General features: G+C 42.3%; 1 protein-coding gene across 12 annotated transcripts in view; it reads left to right on the forward strand.

Annotated features, from left to right (window-relative positions):
* UNC80 (unc-80 homolog, NALCN channel complex subunit) overlaps positions 1 to 21,999 on the forward strand; it is a 127,706-nt gene that overhangs the window by 12,976 nt on the left and 92,731 nt on the right. For 10 of the 12 annotated variants that reach the window (XM_035332012.1, XM_035332007.1, XM_035332013.1 and 7 more), the window contains exons 6-16: positions 1,637 to 1,710; positions 2,135 to 2,274; positions 5,791 to 6,052; positions 11,185 to 11,319; positions 11,969 to 12,191; positions 13,073 to 13,213; positions 16,207 to 16,475; positions 17,102 to 17,473; positions 18,225 to 18,371; positions 20,322 to 20,469; positions 21,827 to 21,975. In XM_035332012.1, the coding sequence (XP_035187903.1) occupies positions 1,637 to 1,710; positions 2,135 to 2,274; positions 5,791 to 6,052; positions 11,185 to 11,319; positions 11,969 to 12,191; positions 13,073 to 13,213; positions 16,207 to 16,475; positions 17,102 to 17,473; positions 18,225 to 18,371; positions 20,322 to 20,469; positions 21,827 to 21,975 (2,060 nt within the window). The remainder of the gene's footprint in view (positions 1 to 1,636; positions 1,711 to 2,134; positions 2,275 to 5,790; positions 6,053 to 11,184; positions 11,320 to 11,968; positions 12,192 to 13,072; positions 13,214 to 16,206; positions 16,476 to 17,101; positions 17,474 to 18,224; positions 18,372 to 20,321; positions 20,470 to 21,826; positions 21,976 to 21,999) is intronic. The other 2 variants (XM_035332010.1, XM_035332018.1) reach the window with 1 other exon arrangement.

A 21,999-nucleotide genomic window follows, 5' to 3' on the forward strand; every position in this document is an offset into this window, starting at 1 on the left:
CATAATATTTAAATAGGAGATGAGAGAAGTCACAAATAGGAAATGAGAAACTTCAGTGGAGTTACCATTTTCTGTCAGCCTCATATCTGTTTCACAATATCTTCCTTAGTTGCTAAGGGTAAAGGCAGTATCTAGCAGCAGTCTGACACTCTGGAAGGTTTTTCCAGACTGGTACTGGACATACTAACAGTGAAGAGCATGCAGTTATCACTGTAGGTTCTCTTCCTATGTAAAATACAAATTTCACCATGCTGTGTAATTAAATAAAGTAGTTTCAAGAGGCTTGCTCCAAGGCAGACTTAGATTGCCAATTCACTTTTATATACTGTAAGGGGTTGCTCCTCATTTGTTCCTCAGCCATAATGAGACTGGACTGGGGTCCTTAGGCTTCTAAACCTTTGTGTCAGACTTAGTTCTAAAAATCCTTTTTTACTATTGCATTTGTGGATAATATTTTTGCATAATTCCTACAAACTGGTTAATTATAAGTGTGCTGGGTATATCGCTGTGGCATTGCTTGCTCGTTCTTAAAAGCACGGAACTGTAATTTTCATAGAAGTCAAAATGTAGTTAGCTAAACCTGATTTTTCAAATGTAGAGAGTCACTTTGGATATTGTATTTCATTCTGAAGGTTTTACAGGCCTCTGGGACAGTCCAGGATTGGAAAGATAGAAATCTTTCAACTGATTTGAAATAGTCTGACATCTAGCTTTCCCTTTACCGGGCTTCAACTTTTGGAATTAGAAAATAGGATTTCAGCCCTAGAAATAACAGAAGCAACTAGTCCTATATATACTTTGACCCTTGGAATTATTTTTTTAAAATGTTTTGGGGTATGGTCAGAAAAACCTTAAAGTTACTCCCTTCAAGAGTAAAGTCTAATAGGAAAATATTTGGTTATGTTTTGAAAATGTTTCAACAGAGTGGAAATAGTAGTTGGAAGGACATTCTAAATGTCAAGGGAGCTTCTGATGTTGTAGCATTCTTGTCTCAAATTGTGACAAAGTTAATTTTACTTAAGTTCTCCTTCAAATGAGAAATCCAAAAAAAAATCTACTGCAGCTTTGCAGTATTTTGCTTTGAGTCGGTCTGATAATTAAGTTGCATCTCAATAGCTTGTGATATGACAGGATTTCAAGAACTGTCATCCTAGTCTTTGTGATGCCCTTGTTCCTCTTCAGTACTGCTGATCAAACTTTCTCTGTGACATTTTTGTGCTTTCTGTGATGAAGGCATTTGTCAAGTTGGAAGTCACTACACATTCTGAGAGATGTAACCTAGAAAAGAAGCTGAATATACATGGAAATAGGAGGAGGAAAGAGACACAAAATAAAATGCACTAGTATGCATAGGAAAACAGTCTAATGTCAGATGGACTTAGGATAAAATGTAAATTCAATTGTTTTTGTTTTTTTTTTTTAAAGAAATGGTGATTTTCAGTAGACAATGTTATTGACAACAATTGAAAAATGTGCAAAAGTTAAATGTTTTTTTTAACGGCCATGGTTAATGCCTAGGAAGTTTGCAGCAGGGAGATGCTGCTTTGGGTTTGTTTGTTTTGTTGCTTTATCCTTTCAGTTGGTGCAGTTTACATATTAGAGGTGGTTTCTGAAATATCTCATTTTCTTTTGTCAGCTAAAAGAAGTTCTCCTACCAACAATCAGAGTGTGACTTGTGAATCCCCTAATCTGGACAGCGGTCATACAGAGGTGAGTTCCATGCTCTAGATGGCTTGAGTGAGGAGCTGAAGGAGGGGGGAGTGAATGCCAAAACAGCAGCTGCAGTCATTACCCTAAAGTAATCCATGTTCAGAAATTACAGTTGCTCACAGTTCTGACAGCTCCCAACCTTGTCTGCCGTGGAACCAAAGGGTATTAAGATAGTTCTTGGGGTTTCCTTAGGCTTATAGTGTCTCACAGGATGGAAGCCTGATGTTACATATTTTCTTGGGTTGGAGCCCTGTCTTACCCTTGACTATACAATTCCTCATACTGTGAAAGCCCAAGACTTAATTGCCCATGTTATTATGGCATAAGTAATACTTGTGTCTAAGCATAAACTGCAGTAAGGAAACTAATACAGGATGGATAAAATGTTTGTCTACCTATTTCCGTTTATTGAAACTATCCAAAGGGACTACAGGTGGTCTGTGAGACAACCCAGCCAGATTCCATACCTCCAAAGCCCACTGTTTCAGCATGTCATCGTGGAAATTCCCTGGACGGAAGCCTGTCCTCCCAAACCTCTCAGGAGAGAGGCACCCCACATCCCAGGTACAAACCCCTTCAGCAGAAAGTTCAGCTGCTGTAACTCAGTGGGGGAGGTCACAGAGGTCCTCATGAATCTGCTGTTGTTCCTAAACCCCAAGGGTGCCGAATGTTTATCTCAGACTTGTAATTCAACAGATCTGTTTTGGGGGCTGTTTTGGGTGGTGACACTTGATATTCAGTGGCACTCATTGGAGAAATCTCTAGCTGGCCTGTTGTGGCACTTTATTTGGTTTCTGTTAATACACTGGTTTCTCATAATTAGAGACCTTCAAATAACCAGCAAATTCAGCTCTTCTTAGCTGAATTCAGCAGCTAGTATCTTTTCTGGCTTCCTTATGATCAAATTGTATTTCCCTTTAGCAAGGATTTTTGTAAGTTTCTCTCCATTGCTGTCATTATGCTTTCTCTTTATCCTGCTGCTTAGTCAGCTTGCTTTGGACTCCTGACCAAAAGAAACAGACTGACATAAAAGCACAGCCACACAAACATCCTCACAGCTTGTTGTGCAGAGATCAGGCCACAGTTTTCCAGTGTGGCACTGCTACATTAATTTATTTTAATGTAGGTTTGGGCAGGTAAAGATAGAACCAAATTTTCAGTATTGCTGGACGCTCAGTAGTGCTATAAGTAATCAAAGCTGATGAGTATTTTTTTTGGGGGTGGGTGGGCTGGGGTGGGGGGGTTAATGATGAGGAACTGAAACCTAACTATGTTTTAAGGTCTATGTGGATTTAGGAGTCTCACTTCAACTCCTCATGACAATTTTGGTTCTGGTGCTTATCTGCTTGGGGAAATGTCATACCCAAACCAGCAATGTTTTAAGAAATTGCTTCATTACAGAAACAGAAGAAATGTGGGATGGAGTGGGTTTCTGGATAGAATCTAGGAACAGCTCAGATTTCTTAAAAAGGGGTTTGATGCACCATTTCCTTGGTGGAAAGGGCAAAGCTATCCTCTATGACTCTGATCCTATCAGAAGGTTTCCCATGGGATTTTTTATCAAGCCTTCTGTCAATTCTAGGTGTTTATTTAACTTGTATTAACGTGAGCCAGTAAAACTGAAGCTGGGCACAGAACTGCCTTTCTGTGTAAACACTGCTGCTTAGAGAGGCACAGCTGTACAGGGAAAAAAAAAGGAAAAATAAAAAGCAGTCTCTTCTGAGAAGACAGAATCAGGTGATCAATTTGTCAGGCTGGCTCTGGTGGTTGCTATGGAGATGGAGCTGCAGACAGGCACTGAAGAGAGCATCATGTCTCCTCGTTCGCAGGACTCATTGATCAGTTAAAACTGTACAGGGAGCTTTGGTTGCCACGCAACAGACAACTGGGGAGCGAATGTTGTTTACTCTGCTTACCAACAGCCGCAATATTCCTTTGTCCTTGGGCATGGGGTTGGAGGAAGACTGCCTTGCCACTCTCTCCGCAGCCACAGGCAGCCACAAGCTGTGGAAACGAATGCTAGGTTTCCGTCTAAACGAAGCACAGAATTTAATTTCTGGTTCTTCAGACACTTAAGAAAATGGCTTGTTCCTCTGATCCTGGCTAATTACCCCTGCTTCTTTTAGTGAAGTGCTCCACTTACAGATGACCATGGTATAAGGCTCTGGAGTAATTAAAGTCACAGCCCATCGTCCAGCTGCTGCCTTGAATGCTCTGCTATGGAAATAAGCTTTGCTTCAGGACTTCAGTGGCAAATGGTTCATAAGGAGAACATGTCTTGCTCCAGGCTTCTTGTGCCTTGTGTTTGCCTATGCTGCATAGAGGAGCACGAACACTGATCTGGGTCCTGCAAAGTGACCAGGGACCAATGCATCATCCTTTACATTTCCTTTACATTTGCTGCTGAGGTGATGGGCATTATTTCCCTTGCTGGTATACTTCTGAATATCCCAGCTTTATGGTTTTGTTTAGTCTGTGTCTATTCGACACAATCTTGACTTGGACAAAGGCAGCCTTGAAGTCAAGTATATGGGAAAAACTTCATAGCATATTTCCATTTATCATTGCTTTCTCCTTCCTCTTTTTTTTTAATAACAGCTCATTTTAAAGTCCTCAAATTTGTAACATTGTACCTTGAATACAGCACTAGGGAAGAGCTTTGAGTCTATAGATTGCATTCCGTGACATATGCTGACACAGACGGGCTGGTCTGCAGTCACCACGTGCCTTCAAAATTGGCCTGTGGGGCTGGCAGCAAACCAGCTCCTGCAGGTTTGAGTTCTAGATGCACACACATTGGTCCAAGCCCAGCCTTGCCACCTGTCCCTGTTGCCAGCCATGCAGTGTGGAGGAGGGTTCCTGTGACTCCCAGTGGTGTAAGCACACTTCTTTCTCCTCTGCCAGTCCTGTACCTGGCTGGGATGTGCAGGGCAGCTCTGTGACAGTGAGCAGTGATCCAGAAAAGCGCTTTAAGCATGCACTTCGCTCTTAACACTTAGAGGAGTTCCACTAGTCATTGCTGCTGCTTTTGTAATGTTTTGGGTGGCCTTGGACTCCTCTGCTCTGAATGTGGTGACACCTAGCTGGAGATAAGGGTGTCCTGCCATTGCTGTTCACATGTTGTGCAGTGGAGCTGTTTATATAAATGGCTTAAAAAAATGTTTGTTCTTGTGTTGTCTCCAAAGTGATTAAGAATGCATTTCACAGAAGTGGTTTTAATTTTCATAGAATCCAAAAGTCACAGAAGTTCATCTACAATACTTAGGAAATTCTGTGCTAAAACTTCTCAGGAAATGACACCACCTGAAAGGCCAGAAACCCGTAGTAAAGGCTAAAATGTTTTCCTTTTCTCTAGCACACCTTGTCAAGGAGTGTCTATAAAAGTAGTTTTTACTTGTATGAGATCAATTTAATTAGATGAAATGGTTACTTAGTTTAGCTGCCCTGCCTGCTTGTTCTGTAATAGGGCCTGATGTGTACAAATGTAAACAGTTCCTAAATATAAATTATGAGTGTCTGAAGAGCAGATGCTCATGAGTTATCTGTTCCCAGCTGAACAAATTATTCAGTCAGCACAGGTGCATTAGGCTTGTCTTCAGACAGAAGCGTAAGAAAGCAACCCTATCCAAGAAAACACTTAACAAACCTGTGCCTGAGCCCCCTAGGGAGCTGAAAGCTAAATATCCACTTACGTGTCATCAGTAATGCTTTCCTCAGCCAGGACCTCAGTCCCAAAGGGTCAGCATCAAATGTCCCTGCAAGCTCAGGCAGGCACAGCTGTGTGCACATCCTGGTGATTGCTGCAGATGGCAGGAGAAAGTGAGTGGCTTACAGCTTTTGACTGTTTAGGCTTCTGAGTAGAGCTGTTGGGTCTTTTGGGGTGGACCAGCATGTATGCTAGGACAGAACTGGTCTCCAGCTGTCAAAGAGAACTTTGTGGCATTGAGTGACCTCTTAAGAACAGTTGAGCATACAAACCTGACAGATCACCCTTGAGTGCCTCTTTATTCAGAGAGCAGAGTACTTAAGAAGGGTCTTTAGGAGGCTGATTAACATTTCTGCTCTTACTTTTTGGAACAGGCTGTCCATGGTGATCCCACCTTGCCAGAAATCTCGCTATGCCACATACTTTGATGTGGCAGTGCTGCGCTGCTTGCTGCAGCCCCATTGGTCTGAGGAGGGCACACAGTGGTCACTGATGTATTACTTGCAGAGGCTGAGGCATATGTTACAGGAAAAGCCAGAGAAACCACCTGAGCCAGAGATCACCCCTTTGCCGAGACCTCGCAGCAGCTCCATGGTGGCTGCCGCACCCTCTCTGGTGAATACCCACAAAACTCAGGTAAGCAGTTGCCATCAATTAAATAAAAATAAAATAATAATAATAATAAAAAACCTGTTGTGGTGATGCTGGGAAGCGGTGGCTGGATGACTTGTGAAAAGCACAGCTTTGGTATTGGTTAAAGTGCCCAGAGGTCTGACGTGTGCATTGATTCAGAAGGAGACCCTGAGAACGATGAGGTGTTTGGAGGCAGAATCTGACTCTGAGCTGGTGACTCCTGAAAGCTTGAAGGCTGTTTTAGGATAATTATTCTAGGGTGAACAGTGATAAAATTAGATTTTAATGTTGTAGTATACTAATGTGTTTGTCAGAAGAAATCAGACTTGCTTTACTGAGCTCTCTTTGGCATAACCCCTCAAAAGAGAGAAAAGCAATAGGTATAGCACTGCACACTTCAGGCAAACGCTTGTGTTATAATAGCAAAGTAGACTTTGGAAGCTCTGGCAGTGAGCAAAAGACCTCTGTGCAGTTACCTCTTCTCCTGATGTAACTCTTAGTGTGTAACTCTTAGTGTGTAACTCTTAGTGTGTAACTCTTAGTGTGTAATTCTTAGTGTGTACTCTTCATAGTTGCCAGCAAAGCCTCAGTGGACAAACTGTCCTAATAGGTGTCAAAATTTATTCCCTGTTTTGCTGGAACAGAAACCGCACACTCCTGACCTCAGTGCAGTAAAGATCTTTGTGTTAGAGCTTAACTGCTTTTTAACTTTTGGGTAGCTTTTAACTTTTGGGTAGCTCGTGGTTGATCAAGGGATAAAAAGGGGATGCGGCTGCCGTTTCAGTTAATCTCCTTGTTGATTTGTGATACTTTTAGTTTGTGTACTCTTCCTGTCATGCAGCAAATTCTGATTTACTGAGTTGGTGGAACTGCCTTACAAAATTTAATACAGTAATACAGGATTCTATTTTTGCAATCTAATTTTATGACACAACTCAAGTAAGAGGCTCTATCTTCTGCTAATGTTGCTGTCAAATGTCTTTTTTGAGTCAGAACTCTTAGAGTTTTTTTTATTTTTATTTTTTTCTTAAAAGCCTTGTATTCAGTGTTCTGGCAGTTTTTTGATCTGTCATTTTATAAGCATAAAGGGTGGAATGTCTTTTCTCCTGTACAGCCAAGATGCTCATAAGACACAAGACAAGCATAAACAATGTAAATAATAGTATTTTAAAGTCTCAGGATTTTGTAGCCATTCTCATAATTTTTATTAGGGCTGGTGGTTACTTGTGATTTTAAAGGCTCAGCGGTGGTAGTATTGTTTAAACTGTTAAATTTTAGTGTCATTTCTATAAAGTGTTGCCTGTTTTATCCATGTAAAGGCTTGACATACCTCCATAAAGGCCGAATTACTATTCCATCTTAATCTACCTTTGCATGGGGATTTTATAGGATCGCTGTACATGTACAGAAAATCCTCCTTTTAATATCCTCTCCTGGAGGGAATGCTGCCTAAGTAGAACAGTACGTTGGAAGATACTGCTGTTGAGGTGATTCACTCTTTCCACCCTCATACTGTTTCTTTGCCTTTGCTCAGAACAGCCCAGTTATTTTGCACATGAACATGGTAGCTACTAGTGCAGCAGGACTGCAGTCAGGGCTTCTCAGCATGCTGGCAGCGTGCTTGAGGTTGGCCTCTGTAGGTGGTTTGTGTTAGCATTGTGCTGGTTCTTCTCTGTGCAAAGACACTTTCCTCCTTTCACACACTTGGCTGTTTCTTGCTTTTTCAGGATGTTTCTCTTGCAGAAGATTTCTTTACTCAATTGCTCTTCACTAACGTTTTTCTGTTAAACCCATTTGGAAATTCCACTGGGTACTTTCTGGCCGTTAATGTGGGGACTCTGTCCAGGGCATTCTTCCCTCCAGGGCTGGATTTGATTGCTTTTTGTAACCTCTGTGTCAGTCCTGTGTATTTTTACTGTGCTTCATCAAACTGGAATCCTGTTTAAAAAGGTTTCCAATTTGTTAAGCAGAACAGCTGTGATGGAGATGGTGAAACAGCCTTCCTTCCATGCAGCAAAAGCTCCAGCTCGTCTCCCCCCTTTTTTACAATTCTGAAGGCTGAAGTCTGTGCAACACAGACACCATTCCCTACCATTTCATCCCAGCTGACTATAGGCACTTAACTGAGGTTCTTCAATTCAGTCTCACCACTCAAGGCTCTGTGCTTGTCAGAGGAGAGAGATCCACCTCCAAAGGACTGAGATTTGTCATTTCTTTCTAACTGCACAAGAGATTGTATGCTGAGACTTTACCAGGGCACTGGTCAGACACAGGGATATGCTTAAAAATTTATTTCTTGATCTAGATCTTAAATTCTGAACTAGATGTCGTCATTTCTGCTCACAGGTTGATGAATACATTCTCAAAAATATCACCACTCTCTGTTGCAGTGGGATAGGTTTAAAGTGTCACGCACAAACTGATAAAAGACAAAAATAGCTGCATGCAAGGCAGATCAGGGACCAGCAGATTTTTCTGATAAAAAATCCATGTTATTTATGTTACTCTGCTGTTTATCAGGGTAACTTCCTGCATTTCTGTAAGCCTCAGCAAAACTCTCGCACTTCTTGTTGGTTTCTGTGTGTGTGAAATGACATTTTAAATATAATCCGGGGCTAAAGAAGTTGGGATCATGCGTTGAGAGAATGCAGGAAATCCTCCATATCTTGCCTAGTAAAATGAAGAGCAAAGTAGGAAAAGATTCAGTGCAGCATGCCAGTGCTCCTTGTTGCATAGCAAAGGGGTACAGGGTGCAGTGTGAATAAAGAGAACACTGGCTTCCTCTGGAAACTGACTTTAATCCAAACAGATTTCAGGGCTGACAACACATGATGAGGGAAACCTGCACTGCACCTGTATGCAGTGAATTAGTGTAAGGACAAATCTGAGAAATGAGACCTCACGAGGCTCACGAACATCTACAGTCTTGCAGTAACGTTGCAGGGGCGAAGAGCCAAAGCTTAAATTAAACATTAGACCAGTGCAGCTGTAGTGACTCACTGCCATGCTAATATAAAACCAAGAGTCTCAAGAGCAATACCTTGAGAGCTGGGAGAAGTACTAATGAGCTGCTGTCTTTACAGTCGTGCAGAAGGAAGGCAATAGAAAACAGAACAAGATCTAGAGTAGCAGCTCCAAAACTTTTACTTTCTTGTGCATCATATGCCTGTCATCCATACAAGATAATGTACTGCACAGAAGCCATAGCTACAGTTTTGACCAGTCTTCAACAGGAGTACCAGCTTGATTCATTAAAATAGGTCACATGCCACACTGTAGGTTAAAGCTAATTCTCTAACTTGCATTTTTGTTGCTTGATACCTATCCTAAGCTGTTTTTTAGAACTGAAATTGTCTTTCTGTGTGTTTATATGGCTTGTATCATAGTGTATGTAGGTCCTGATCCTCTCTCTGTCCTTTTGGTGACCATAAGCTACCTAATAAAGCATTGATTTAGTAACTAATGGACAGAGGGTAATGAATCTGAATTAAATGCATGTGTTTTCCAGCCAGAAGGAGCCAAAGAGTTGTAAAAACTAAGAACCAAACCTTATGGAGTACTTGCTGGCCTTGCTGTTGAGAGAATCTAGGGCTGAATCTTAATTTGCTGTCTGATGGATTTTGTGTATGCCTTCTCCCCTGTATCTTTAGTCATATATGCAAAATGATTTAAAAGCATGCCTGGACTGAATGTGACTGAAAACAATCATGAAGTGGAGTCTTTCTATTGTGGGTCTCCTTCATTCATGTTTTGATAAAAAATAAACAGGAAGGATTTAAGAGTAGTCCTTGACTGCTGTGAAAAGGCTCCAGAGAATGTCTGGTGCCCAGTAATCCCAGTAACACAAACACTGTAACTGGTCCTTAACACTTCAGCTGCAAAGTGCCACTGGCTTCTGCAGGACCTTCATGCACATAAAACTGCACACTCCTGTGTGTTGCAGAGCCAGGATCTCTACCTTTTATTCTGTGGGAGTCTTCAGCTACAGATGGCATATGGCTCTCTGGATTGAAAGGGAAAAGGTGTGTTAACGTGTCCAGTTGATCAGCACGAGCTGTCTAAAGGGGAAGCAAGGCAGAAGAGCATCTCCATTGGAAACAAGCTGATATTTAGGCAGATGAAAATTATCCTGAGGGAATTCGGTCAGGTCAGCTGCACAAACATCTCCTGGAAAGTGGCATCAGATCTTTAATGAGAACAGATGGTCAGGAGCTGGGCTACCTTTTGTAGCAAAGCCTTTCCAATACAGCAGGCAGCTGTAATGTATTCTGCGCAGTGCAGAAGGGGAGCAGAGTGCCCTCTACTGAGGTGTCAGTAAATCAGTCTCGCCGTTGTCCTTGTCTTGGAACGTTCTCTGCTTTAAGTTCTCTGCTTCACAAATATGAGAAGAGAACCATGACGTGGACAGATCTTGCAGCAGTGTTATTACAAGTGAGAGATGCTTACTGATTTTGAAGTCTTAGCTTGTTTTAGTAGGTAAATAAAATTAAAGTTGAGTGCTGCCCCAGTCCTGTCTTCCTTCCTTCTCCCACAACAGCCCACAACAAAAACCGGTTGTAGCATTCATAGAAAGTCTTGTAGTTACAAAATTTTGTATCAAAAATGCTTTTACAAATGAAATCTCTCGAGGGGACAGTGCTGCTCATTACAGCTCAGTTCCAAAATACGTGATGAAGAGCATACATCATTAAGGTCATATTCTCTCATAACTTAAAACATTTCACAAAAAGCAGCAGCTATAACTGGATATAAATGTAAACCAAGGTGTCAAGAAGATCATCTGCCGCCCAAGGCCATACTAGGGATCAGAAGTGGAGCAGAGCAGACCACGAGTATTCTGTCCCACTAGACCACACTGACAGCAATGCCTGAATCTCTTCTGTGGCAGCACAGTGTGCTGCCCCTTTAATTTTTTTTGTTCATGATGACAAAAATGTTAGACAGGTCAGTAGTTCTAGGAGATTCTAAATGTTTTTATTTTTCTTTAAATGTGTGAATGGTGTTTTCTGTGATGAATTGAATGTCCTTCTCTGCTATTGTACTTCTCCTATGACAGCTCTTGGATGCAGCTCTTCTATTAAGCTTCTTATTGTCTAGTTCTCACTGTGCTTATTGTCTTGTTTTGGGAGCTGCAGGATCTTACAATGAAATGCAACGAGGAAGAAAAATCACTAAGCACAGAAGCATTTTCCAAGGTTTCACTGACCAACTTGCGTAGGCCAGCAGTTCCAGATCTCTCCACAGACCTGGGGATGAACATCTTCAAAAAAGTGAGTGGAAAAAAATTATACTTGATCAAATTTTCCAGTGATTCAGCACCTAAATGTTCTGCTGAGTAGCAAATGAAGGTTTGCTTGGACTATACGTACATGCTGTATGTGAGATTGACATCTTTTTTTTTTTTTTTTTTTCATTGGGAGTGATTTTGTTTGTTTTTACCTAGATTTTTATGTGCACTTTCCAATCATAATACTAAAACCTTTATTCAAACTGAATGGAGGAGGGTACTCAAAAAATGCAGTTTAATGTCCAGATTTTTAAGTGCTGGTTCTTGCTGTAATTGCAGATAGTTCAGTGAAGTTTTTCTGATGTTGTTATGCTATGAAGCCGTGGGTTTGTAACCATCCAAGATACTTAGCAGAGTTTTGTGTATTCTGCAAGTCTAGCTTTCAGGTATGAGCATACCATAAAATTTTTAAAGGGCATTCATCCCATCCTATGGGAAGACTGAGTTCCTTAAAATATTTATATGGTCCCACAGTGTAGATAGTTCCTATCACAGTGAATGGCCAAGACAAAAAGCTCAGAGTGTAAGGTTACAGCTGGGCCATATACCTGTTTTACTTTTTTCCCTCAGATAGTAGTTGAATGCCTCAAAGCCTCTATCTGCTCTCATCTCTGCTTGTTTTACTCCTGCAGTTTAAAAGCCGCAAAGAGGACAGGGAGCGTGAGCGCAAAGGATCAATTCCTTTCCACCATACAGGGAAGAAGCGGCAACGGAGGATGGGGGTGCCCTTCCTCCTCCACGAGGACCACTTGGATGTCTCACCCACTCGCAGCACTTTCTCTTTCGGCAGTTTCTCTGGAATCGGAGAGGACCGGCGTGGCATTGAGAGAGGAGGATGGCAAACCACCATATTAGGTGAGGCATTTTTATCTCTGCCCCAGGTTCTGTGTCATTCCTGTGTTCAACATTCAGAGAACAGCAGAGGCTCTTTGTTTCTCCATCCATCCTATTGCAACCTTATATACCAAGTTCTGTTTACAGCATTAAACACCTGCTTGCAGAAGTGGCAACTGCGCTGACACCAGACCTTGAATTACTTGCACTTTCTTTACTTCGCTTTTTCTCTGAGAGCTACCATCGTATAATATAGTAATAGTATTGTAGCAACTTGCATTCAAGCAGTACAGTCATATACTTTCCCCTGAGTGGTAGGAAGCATTATACAACTGCAGCTTAAAATAGATTTGAGGAATGGCTGCATTCTTTTCTTTTGAGAAGAAATCTCTGGAGAAGCAGCAATATGGTTGTTAGATGCATGACAAAAAATGTTCAGTCTTCTTCAAGTGAATGTTGGATACAAAATAGAGTATTGCCTCAGATAGTGAAGCTTACCAGGTAACTGCTTTGATTTTTGCAAAGATGCAGTGTTTAAATTTAAATATGGGCTTCTTCAGTCTTCCAAGTTCACTCAGCAGTATCTAGGCATGGTTTCTGTTTCACAGACTTACTCAGAATGTCATAGGTTTTCATCCTAGCATACTTTCTTGGAGATGGTACAAAGTAAAAAATGATTGTCTTAAGGCCATGCCAGAGCATTCTCATGTTCTTAGTTTTTATGTCAATGACCCCCTGCAAGATATCCCACTATTACCTGTGTGGTTCTGCTTCACAGGGTCCTGGAAGGCCTTGACTTCTGCTGACTCCAGTCATTTGATTTCTAATCTCAGCTACTGTCTCTTGCCTCCAAGCACTTCTCAGATGAGTAACTAAATATCAAATTCTTGTCTTCACCCTAGGAAAGTTCACCAGGCGGGGGAGCTCTGACACAGCAACCGAGATGGAAAGCCTGAGTGCTAGGCATTCACACTCTCACCACACTCTTGTCTCTGATCTGCCAGACCACTCAAACAGCCACGGAGAGAACACAGTCAAAGAAGGTAAATCTAACACATCAAGAAAGAAACATTTCACTGGAATATGAACTCCAGGAATCTGAGGAGGTGTTACTGTTTCCATGTATGAATATGTGACTAATTGTTTTTTCCTATTTTTTTCTGCATCTCTTGAGATCTGTCTCGTTCTATGTAGAAACATCTTCCAAACCTTTCATGTTTACCTTGTGCAATTTGTCCAAAAATAAATAAATAAATAAATCATCAGCCATCAGCAGGGAGAAGAGAAAGGGTTTGGATTTTTTTGCCATACCGCAACACAGTGCAGACCTTTGGGCAGAAATTTGGAGTTGCTAACTTCTGTGGTTTCATGGGGAATATTGTAATACTTAATGCCCTTTGTCAGTCCTCAGTTGCTAGAATGTGCTGAAAATACCACTTTTATCTTATTTTTCCTTGATTCTAAATAGAAGCCGGGCTTTGAAATTTGCTTAGTCTCCTTGGGCCCATCTGTCTGGGAACCTTCTACAGAAAGAGCAGTGCCAGTGTGACTACTATGGGAGAGCCCCTGGTGGGATGAAGTCTATTCCAGAAGGAGGAGTCTTTCTGTTGGCAGGACGACTCCATCTTTCTCAAACATTAGCCAAGCAGAGGAAAGTTCTTTTCTGTCAGCAGAGCTGTCTGCACCAGAGGGCTTTGCTGGTGCTGCTTCTGCTGCCTAGACATAGTGAATTTTTCCCCCTCATGAGCAGTGCTACTGGCAAACCTGGCCATGGAGGTTAAGCCTCACTTTAGCCAAGTGCAACCCTAAACCTTGATGAGGGAACAGAAAATCACACACCTCATGGAGCAAGGCACAGTCTGTCTGCACAAGCTGTCAGGCACCATCCCTAGGAGCATACTCACATGTTACATGCTGTAGCCTTGTGAGCTCTCAAAGATCCTCACTGTGCTCTTTTAGCACAGTGAATCTGAAGAGTCAGAGAGGATGGATTTGTGTCAGCTCTAATCTAGCATGGGAACATCTCCTTCATCTCTGCTTTGTGACTCTGGGGGTGAAACTCTTCTCCTGGATCAGTTTTATGAAGTCTATCTATAACTGATCTGCATTTTTTCTGTAGGAGAGTAATCCCTCACACGACAATAGCTTTCTAGCCAATTATTTTCTAAAAAGTAGCTATATGCAGTACATCTTTTCCTGGTTGCACCCCAGGTACAATTGTCCTGCAACTGTATGAACAATAGGACAAATCACGCTATTTTGGGGGCTAGTATACAGCTTTGAATGAACCATTCTGTAGTTAAAGCATAAGTACAAATACTACATTTTGGTTCTGTTTTATGTGCCCAATTATATTCATGCATGCTGGCCATCCATAATTTCCTACGTGTTGTCTAATTGCCATGGCCAGGAGAAATTGGCTAATAAACTAATTCTTCCAGCTGGCACACAGTCAGAGATGAAAAATGAGTTATGTAGCTGTTCAAGAGAAGTCACGGACACATGCTGCAGGCCTCCGTGGATGTAAATTAAGAGTCTTTAGTCGTCCTTCTCTGCCTCTGTGCATCCCATCCAGCAGTCAGCTCTGCCAGTGATAATGAAATAAAGGTGGAAGTACAGGAAAAGATATTTTATGTAGGTTTTAGTAATGGGTTTTTGTTACCCATTTCAAAACAAGCTAAGCAAAACCTTAATGAAACAAAAAAATAGCTAACTGTAGATAGTCATAAAACTTTATAGCTCAGGAACAAAGTTTGCAAATTCCATATCTTCATTATTGTTCTCTTCACCATATGAATGTCGGTGATTGCCATTAAAAAGTCACACATGCCAGAAAGTAATCCTGATGTCACATTAGGTACAGGAGTTACTTCCTGCCCTAATCATTGACCAATTTGTAGCCCAGTTCAAGGTAATGCCATTGACCTTAGAACACTTCTCTTAATAAAAAACTGCTCCTTCAGTGCTGGCAGGATTGCACAGGTTATGCAAAGGAAATATAATCACCGCTCTGGCAAGTTGTTATTTGCAAAACGTAGCTAGTCCACTGTTGAGTCAGTCCTTTAAGATATTTTTTGGATTTATGCTGTTTTATTAATTAGAACACATTAATTAGCCTTAGGCAGAAGTTCTTTGTTATTCTGTAGCCCTGTTACTGTACTGCCTCAGAGAAGGTAGTCTAGTCAACATTTTGGGACGCATGGGGTCTTTCTACACTACAGAGTGTGTAGACCTACTTACAAAGCAACAAGCATAGCAAATTACTCATACCATGGCCTGGAGTTCATCATGTGTTGTTAACGCCACGGTGAATCCTTGATAAAAATTAACCTGTGTTGCCAAAAGTCTGTCACTACCTGAGCTGACCAATTTAAAGTTAAGCTTAGCTATGTCGTGATGTCCTTTCTCTGGGCACTGTGAACTTAGATGCCACACTGCCTTTCTCATCAGTCATTTTTACATTTTGGAGATGGTTTAGACTGCCATGGGTAGTGTTAGGAGCATACTGCTCCGTTATTTTTTTTTTCTAACTGGCATGATGAGATCTTTCAAGCTAGTGTGACTTAGAAAGCTGTTTTGAACTGGTGCTGTTGTCACCCTACCTGCACTCCCCCATCCAGTTGCAGAGTCCTTCCTCTTCCCCTTGCAGTGGTGCAGCTGCTTCTGACACCAGGCACTTGGCCAGCAGAGAGAGCAAAGCTAGCCAAAAATCTAATCCCCCTTTTGGATTAAATTTAAGCTGTCTGAGCTCCCTGGTCTGCTTAGTTGCCCAGTAGACTGATATCAGTGTAAGCTGCCATGGAACTATACTGCTAGAGCAACATTGCTGGTGTTCTGCTGTGCAGTGGCTTAAAGGAAGAAATGAATCTATGCTTTCATCCCTGTACCCATGATAGGAATTAGGAGCCTGTTTTGCCTTTCGTCATTACAAACTGCAATAAGAGCTGCACCCTTCTTGTAAACAAACACAGCCTCTCTTTGCCAAGTTATAACTCTAGAGATGGAAACTCACAGGTAGCCATTTTCCTCCCTGCAGTGCGGTCCCAGATCTCCACCATCACGGTGGCCACCTTCAACACTACCCTGGCCTCGTTCAATGTGGGCTATGCCGATTTCTTCAGCGAGCACATGAGGAAGCTTTGCAACCAGGTGCCCATCCCTGAGATGCCCCACGAGCCGCTTGCATGTGCCAACCTCCCGCGGAGCCTGACAGACTCCTGCATCAATTACAGTTGCCTGGAGGATACGGACCACATTGATGGAACCAACAACTTTGTCCACAAGAACGGCATGCTGGATCTCTCGGTAATTGGCAAGGAATGAGGAAAGCCAGGTCCCTCTTCTGTCAATATAGCTGTACCATTGAGATCAGGGTTTTGATGGGCTTTTCCTCCACCTCTTTATATGACTTCTCTCAGCTGTACATAAAGGTCAGTCAGATACATTTGTGCATATCATAAGTCTCCTCAGAGATTCTGCAACTCCTGTTACTCCTTGCAAGGAGTGCATGTGCATGTGGAATGCACACATCAAACCTGAAGTGATACCATTTACTTGCTGTGTTCTGGGGCATGCACCAAATTCCCTATAAAACAGTATAAAACTGAATAGCACCTTAACGGCACCTTAAAGCTCACCTTTGCTGCATTTCCTCTTAATGACTTGACAGCTCCTGGTGCACTGAAGCAGTGTTCTCAGGCTCACAGATGTCATCTCATGGTTTACCTTTCTGCCTGACTGTGCCCAACTTGTGGTTTCTTGTCTACACCTAGAGTGTAGGCTCTTGGGATTGAGGGCTGTGTGTTCTTCATTTTGAGTTTGTACTGTGCCTGCTGTAATGAGTCTCTGGTCTGTGACTAGAACTTCAGGCACTGAACAGTACTAGGAGAGCAAACAAATCTGACTGTAAATATGATGTTTGAATCTACCAGGTAGTCCTGAAGGCTGTTTACTTGGTCCTGAATCATGACATCAGCTCCAGGATTTGTGATGTGGCACTGAACATTGTGGAGTGTTTACTTCAGCTTGGTGTGGTGCCATGTGTAGAGAAGGTACGGAGGAAGAGTGAGAACAAGGAAAATGAGGCCCCTGAAAAGAGACCAAGTGAAGGATCCTTCCAACTCAAAGGGGCTGCTTCTGGAGGTTCAGCTTGTGGATTTGGGCCTCCCCCAGTCAGTGGAGCTGGAGATGGAGGAGAAGAAGCAGGTGGTGGAAGTGGTGGAGGAGGTGGAGGTGGAAGTGATGGAGGTGGTGGAGGAGGAGGAGGAGGGCCCTATGAGAAAAACAACAAAAAACAAGAAAAGGTTCGTCTTGCTTGCCTTTATATCATTTTGGCATGTGGTGTTTAGAAGGTGTGTGTATGCAATTGCTCTTCTGTTTTCCCTCCTTTTACTCTGCACAACAACAACAATTTAATTTGTATTCTCCTGGTGCTCGTTGAGGTTCTGCTGAAGCAATGTCATTGGGAATTTAAGCACTGTAACTACTTCAGTGAAGCAACTGCCAGAAGCAGAGTTTGTGAGCCTTGCATGGGCATTTTCAGTATCCCGTCAAAGTGCCTGAAACCCTCAATCACAATGATTTTTGTTTATTATGCATGGTTTACAATGGAAAACAGAATCCAGCATGTGAGCTCAGTTTTTCTTTGATGACCAGAAATCATAAATTTTTCGGTGTTGCTGTGAGAATTGGCCAAGTGGAGCTTTTGCTGACCTCCAAAGTTGTGATTCATAGTAGTATAATACTGAAGACATTTTTAAAATGTTGGTTTTCTGCCTAAGCAAACCAGCTCACTCTTTTCAGGTGTGTTTTTTTTGAATTAGTGCTGAATAGTATCCACAGCAACATGGAGGGGGCTTTGCATTTATAACGTGGCTTTTTGACAGGGGTTGAAAGGGAGGGGGCTAGTCCCCTATGCAGTATGCATTTTAAGAGTCACAACTTTTTAAGGAAGTGTCTGGGAGGAGAAATGGACAGCAATTTTTTAAAAGTAAAAGGGTAGCAAAATGCCAGTGGTTGTGCCGGGGTTTCACACTGACTTTCTGTGATTCTCAGGATGAAGGTCCATCTGTCAGCACCCATAGGCTGGCCCTCACAATGCTGATAAAAATTGTCAAGTCCCTGGGCTGTGCCTATGGTTGTGGAGAAGGACACCGAGGGCTCTCCGGAGATCGCCTGAGACACCAGGTATTCCGGGAGAATGTAAGAAAATTAAAGCTCATTAAAATGTCCCCCTTGTACTTTTGACATCAGCTGCTGAGATTGCTGTCTGCCCCCTCTGTAGCTTTTTCTGTACTGGCAGTAGATGTGTTGCTCTTTGTCTGAGCTCACAGACTGTGTTGCAGCCCAGCTGTAGCAGAGGTATCTCATGTTACCTTCCAGACCCTGGGGCTTGCTAAGAGCACACCTGTGACCCAGGGTTGCTTCTCAGCACCCCAGTGGACAGGTTGTCTGAAAAGGCACAAAAACATTGGAGCAAAGCCCCATGTGTGCTGCTCCAAGTCATTTTTTACATTGATGGTACGCCAACACAGTATGCTGTTTACAAGAGGTGCCGCTATTTTGGGTTGCATATCTGAATTGAGAAGTCCAAGGCATAGTTATGTCCATCTTTCCTAATGGCAATTATGACTAGTCGCTGCTGGGCTGCTCCATAAGCTCCCGATAGTTGGAGTGCACTGTGCTTGCAGGCCTACTCATGTACTGCGAGGAAGCAGAAGGCTTGTGGCCTGCTGAATGCCAGGGTGAGTGGTTACCATTGATTCCTTACACTTCTGATTCTGCCAAAGTTGAGGCAGTGGAAAGCACCCAAGATGTAACCCAGATGTTTGACTTCATCTGGAAGAGTTTGACTCCCTGAGATCAGTCCAATGCCCTGTCAAATGGGAGCCTTCCAAAAGCCTACTCCAGCGCATGCCTCCTCCTTGCCTTCTGTGCCTGCTGCAGAGAACATTTTTGATGACTGTAATGAGAATTTACCCCCATCCACACTGGGGTGGGAACCACATGCTTCTCTATGGCTTTGGTTAGCCTGAGCCATGCCAACAGGGCTGTGATTTAGTTCTGGGATCTGAGCTAGATGGCTCAGAGCTGGATTGACTGCTTCCATATCGTGCACCCTTCTTCTGTTAGCATGACTCCTGGTTACTAAGGAGCCTGCAGCAGTGATGTTAATTGTGGACGCAGGGAGACTCGATGGGGTAAGAGTCACAGTGGTAACAGCAGAAAGGTTCTGTACAGAGCGCTGGATGAATATACACCATATTTGTCAAGATGTCAGTTAAAGCTTTTACATTGTCTTGGAGGTCAGCCAGCAGAACATTCAGGCCTATGCATAACATTAGGCATAAATGAGTCTCTTGGAGCCAAGGTTCTTATCAGGCTTATTGAACTGAGGTCTTTATGGGAAGAGACTTTCCTACTTGTCAAAGTCTTCTGCTTTTTCTGTGTCTGTCTGGCCAGACTGCTTTGCATGCACCATTTGTGTTGACTGCATGCACAATCACATCTGAGTTTACTAGAAAGATAAGCACCCTTTTGCAGTTAGCAGAAGAGTTGATGCTCCCCGTAGAGCTGATATTTCAGACTCACTAATTCCATCCTGTTTGGGGTCCCAGTAAGATGGGTACTTTTCTGATAAGAAGTTGACAGTTAATAGCTTTTAAATATGAAGCTAATGTTTTGTATGATATAAATCGGTCACAGGGTGCAAGTGCATCAAATGGCTTGGGTCTGAGCCTTGGCTGAAAGTCAGATGCCTGAGGCTAAGAACTTGTTTCAAGGCAATAAGCCTTGACCGAGGTGGTACATTCCTCCTTCATTCCTGTTCAGTGGGAGTTTACCTTGGCGGAGGAGGCGGGAAGAAGAGAGGCCTTGAGGCCTGGCTGGGAATAGCTTCACTACCACCTCCAAACAGTGGTACCCATACTGGTCCACTCTTGCCCTGTGCTGAATTTCTTGTTTGCTTCAGAGGCAAACCTTGTGTTCTGTTACAGGACCTAAACCTTCTGGCTCCTAGGTTACTTTAGACAGCACAGCAGAGCACTGATCTAGCTAGAGCAGAAAAGGACCCTGAAATACCCAGCTGCTGTTATTGAAATTTAGACCCATACTTTGATGTGATATGACTTGATTTGATGGATGTCGTTGCAGGCTCAGAATTGCCTCACAAAGCTGTACAAACTGGATAGGATGCAGTTCCGGCAGACCATGAGGGATTATGTGAACAGGGATTCTCTCAATAATGTGGTGGATTTCCTGCATGCTTTACTAGGATTCTGCATGGAGCCAGTCACAGACAGTAAGTACAGCTGGCATCAACAACTCTTACTTGAATGTTCCTAAATTTTACTGTCAGAAAGAAGCCATGTCTTTTTCTTGGCCTTTAAAAAAAATAAAATAAAAGTGAATTTTAATCCTCAGAATATACAGACCATATCGTTAGCCAGCGCAGGTCAGTGGAGTTGGAACTCCTCTGACTTGACCACCTGGTGATCTCATACCTTGAACTTGCATTGCCCAGTGCACCTGAAATTGAAGGCATCTCTTTTGATTCATCCTACCTGTTGTTCATGGCTCTTGAAGGAAAATATTTTCATTCAACTATGCCTCAGGAAGGAACTTTTCTATCTCATGACATGGCCAGGCACCAGCTGAAATGGCCTGTTTAATCCAGGGTTTATTCTGAATGGAGATATAATTGAGCCTTAAAACCCTTCATGGTACCTCAGGTGAGGCAGGAAAAGGCAAGAAGAGACTGAAAAAACAAGAACATGAATACACAGATGTGCATGCCTACAATACAAGTGTGTGTGTGTGCATGTATACATTATTTTATTTTTTTAGTTAGGAAAATTATTGAGGATGGTATTTAAATGACCAGACATTTCTGATTGGTCACTGCATGTGACAGTAATTAACAATGATTGTTTACAGAATAAAAATAACTGTTCCCAGGTATTCAAGGAGTCTGTCTTGTCTGGTAGCCTCTCTCTGATCACAGGCATTTCAGAGAGAGCATCAAAAAATCAATGTAGCAGGCTTTTGTGAAGATGCCCACAGAAAACTTCCTCAATATTCAGTAATTATTGACATGCTCATGCTTTGAAGAGTGACAGCTCATGCAGCTTTTGAAAATTTTTCCTTTCACCTAATAAAACTGAGATGTTTCTTGTCATATGAACGTGTAATGCTTTTTTGAATCTTTGAGAGCTTGGTCTCCTTGTGCACCTTGCAAGAACAGTGTTCCTCTAATTCAGAAGATTTTCTTTTCATGGGTGTTGTCACTTTTCCGTTTAAACAAACATCTCTTATTCTTTAGAATAGTAAATAGAAGTGCTGGAGGTTTTCGTCAAATTTTGTGTCTTATTTTATACATCTCTAAGTGAGAGATGTGGATAAATGGAAGCCTGACTTGTTCTAATCTTCTTGATCCTGTTTCATACTACTATTTTCTGGGAAGATTTCATCATTTTCATTTATTTTACAATCCCCTTCTGCCTTATTTTTTGTGAGGTGAGATTTCCGGAACTGAACATAAGATTTTAGAAAGGGATCTGCACTTTCCTTGCATATCTAAATACTGTAACAATTATCTTTAAGCCATCTTTTTAAAAACATTCTTAACCAGGGTGTTTGCGTGTACTTGAATTTCACAGACAAGGCTGGATTTGGGAATAACTTCACCACAGTGGACAACAAGTCTACAGCACAGAACGTGGAAGGTATTATTGTGAGTGCCATGTTCAAGTCGTTGATCACTCGCTGTGCTTCTACTACACATGAGCTTCACAGCCCGGAAAACCTGGTAAGCAGCTGATTTCATATCTGC

Source organism: Oxyura jamaicensis, chromosome 7, assembly GCF_011077185.1.
Source record: "Oxyura jamaicensis isolate SHBP4307 breed ruddy duck chromosome 7, BPBGC_Ojam_1.0, whole genome shotgun sequence".
In the NCBI taxonomy this organism is placed as follows: domain Eukaryota; kingdom Metazoa; phylum Chordata; class Aves; order Anseriformes; family Anatidae; genus Oxyura; species Oxyura jamaicensis.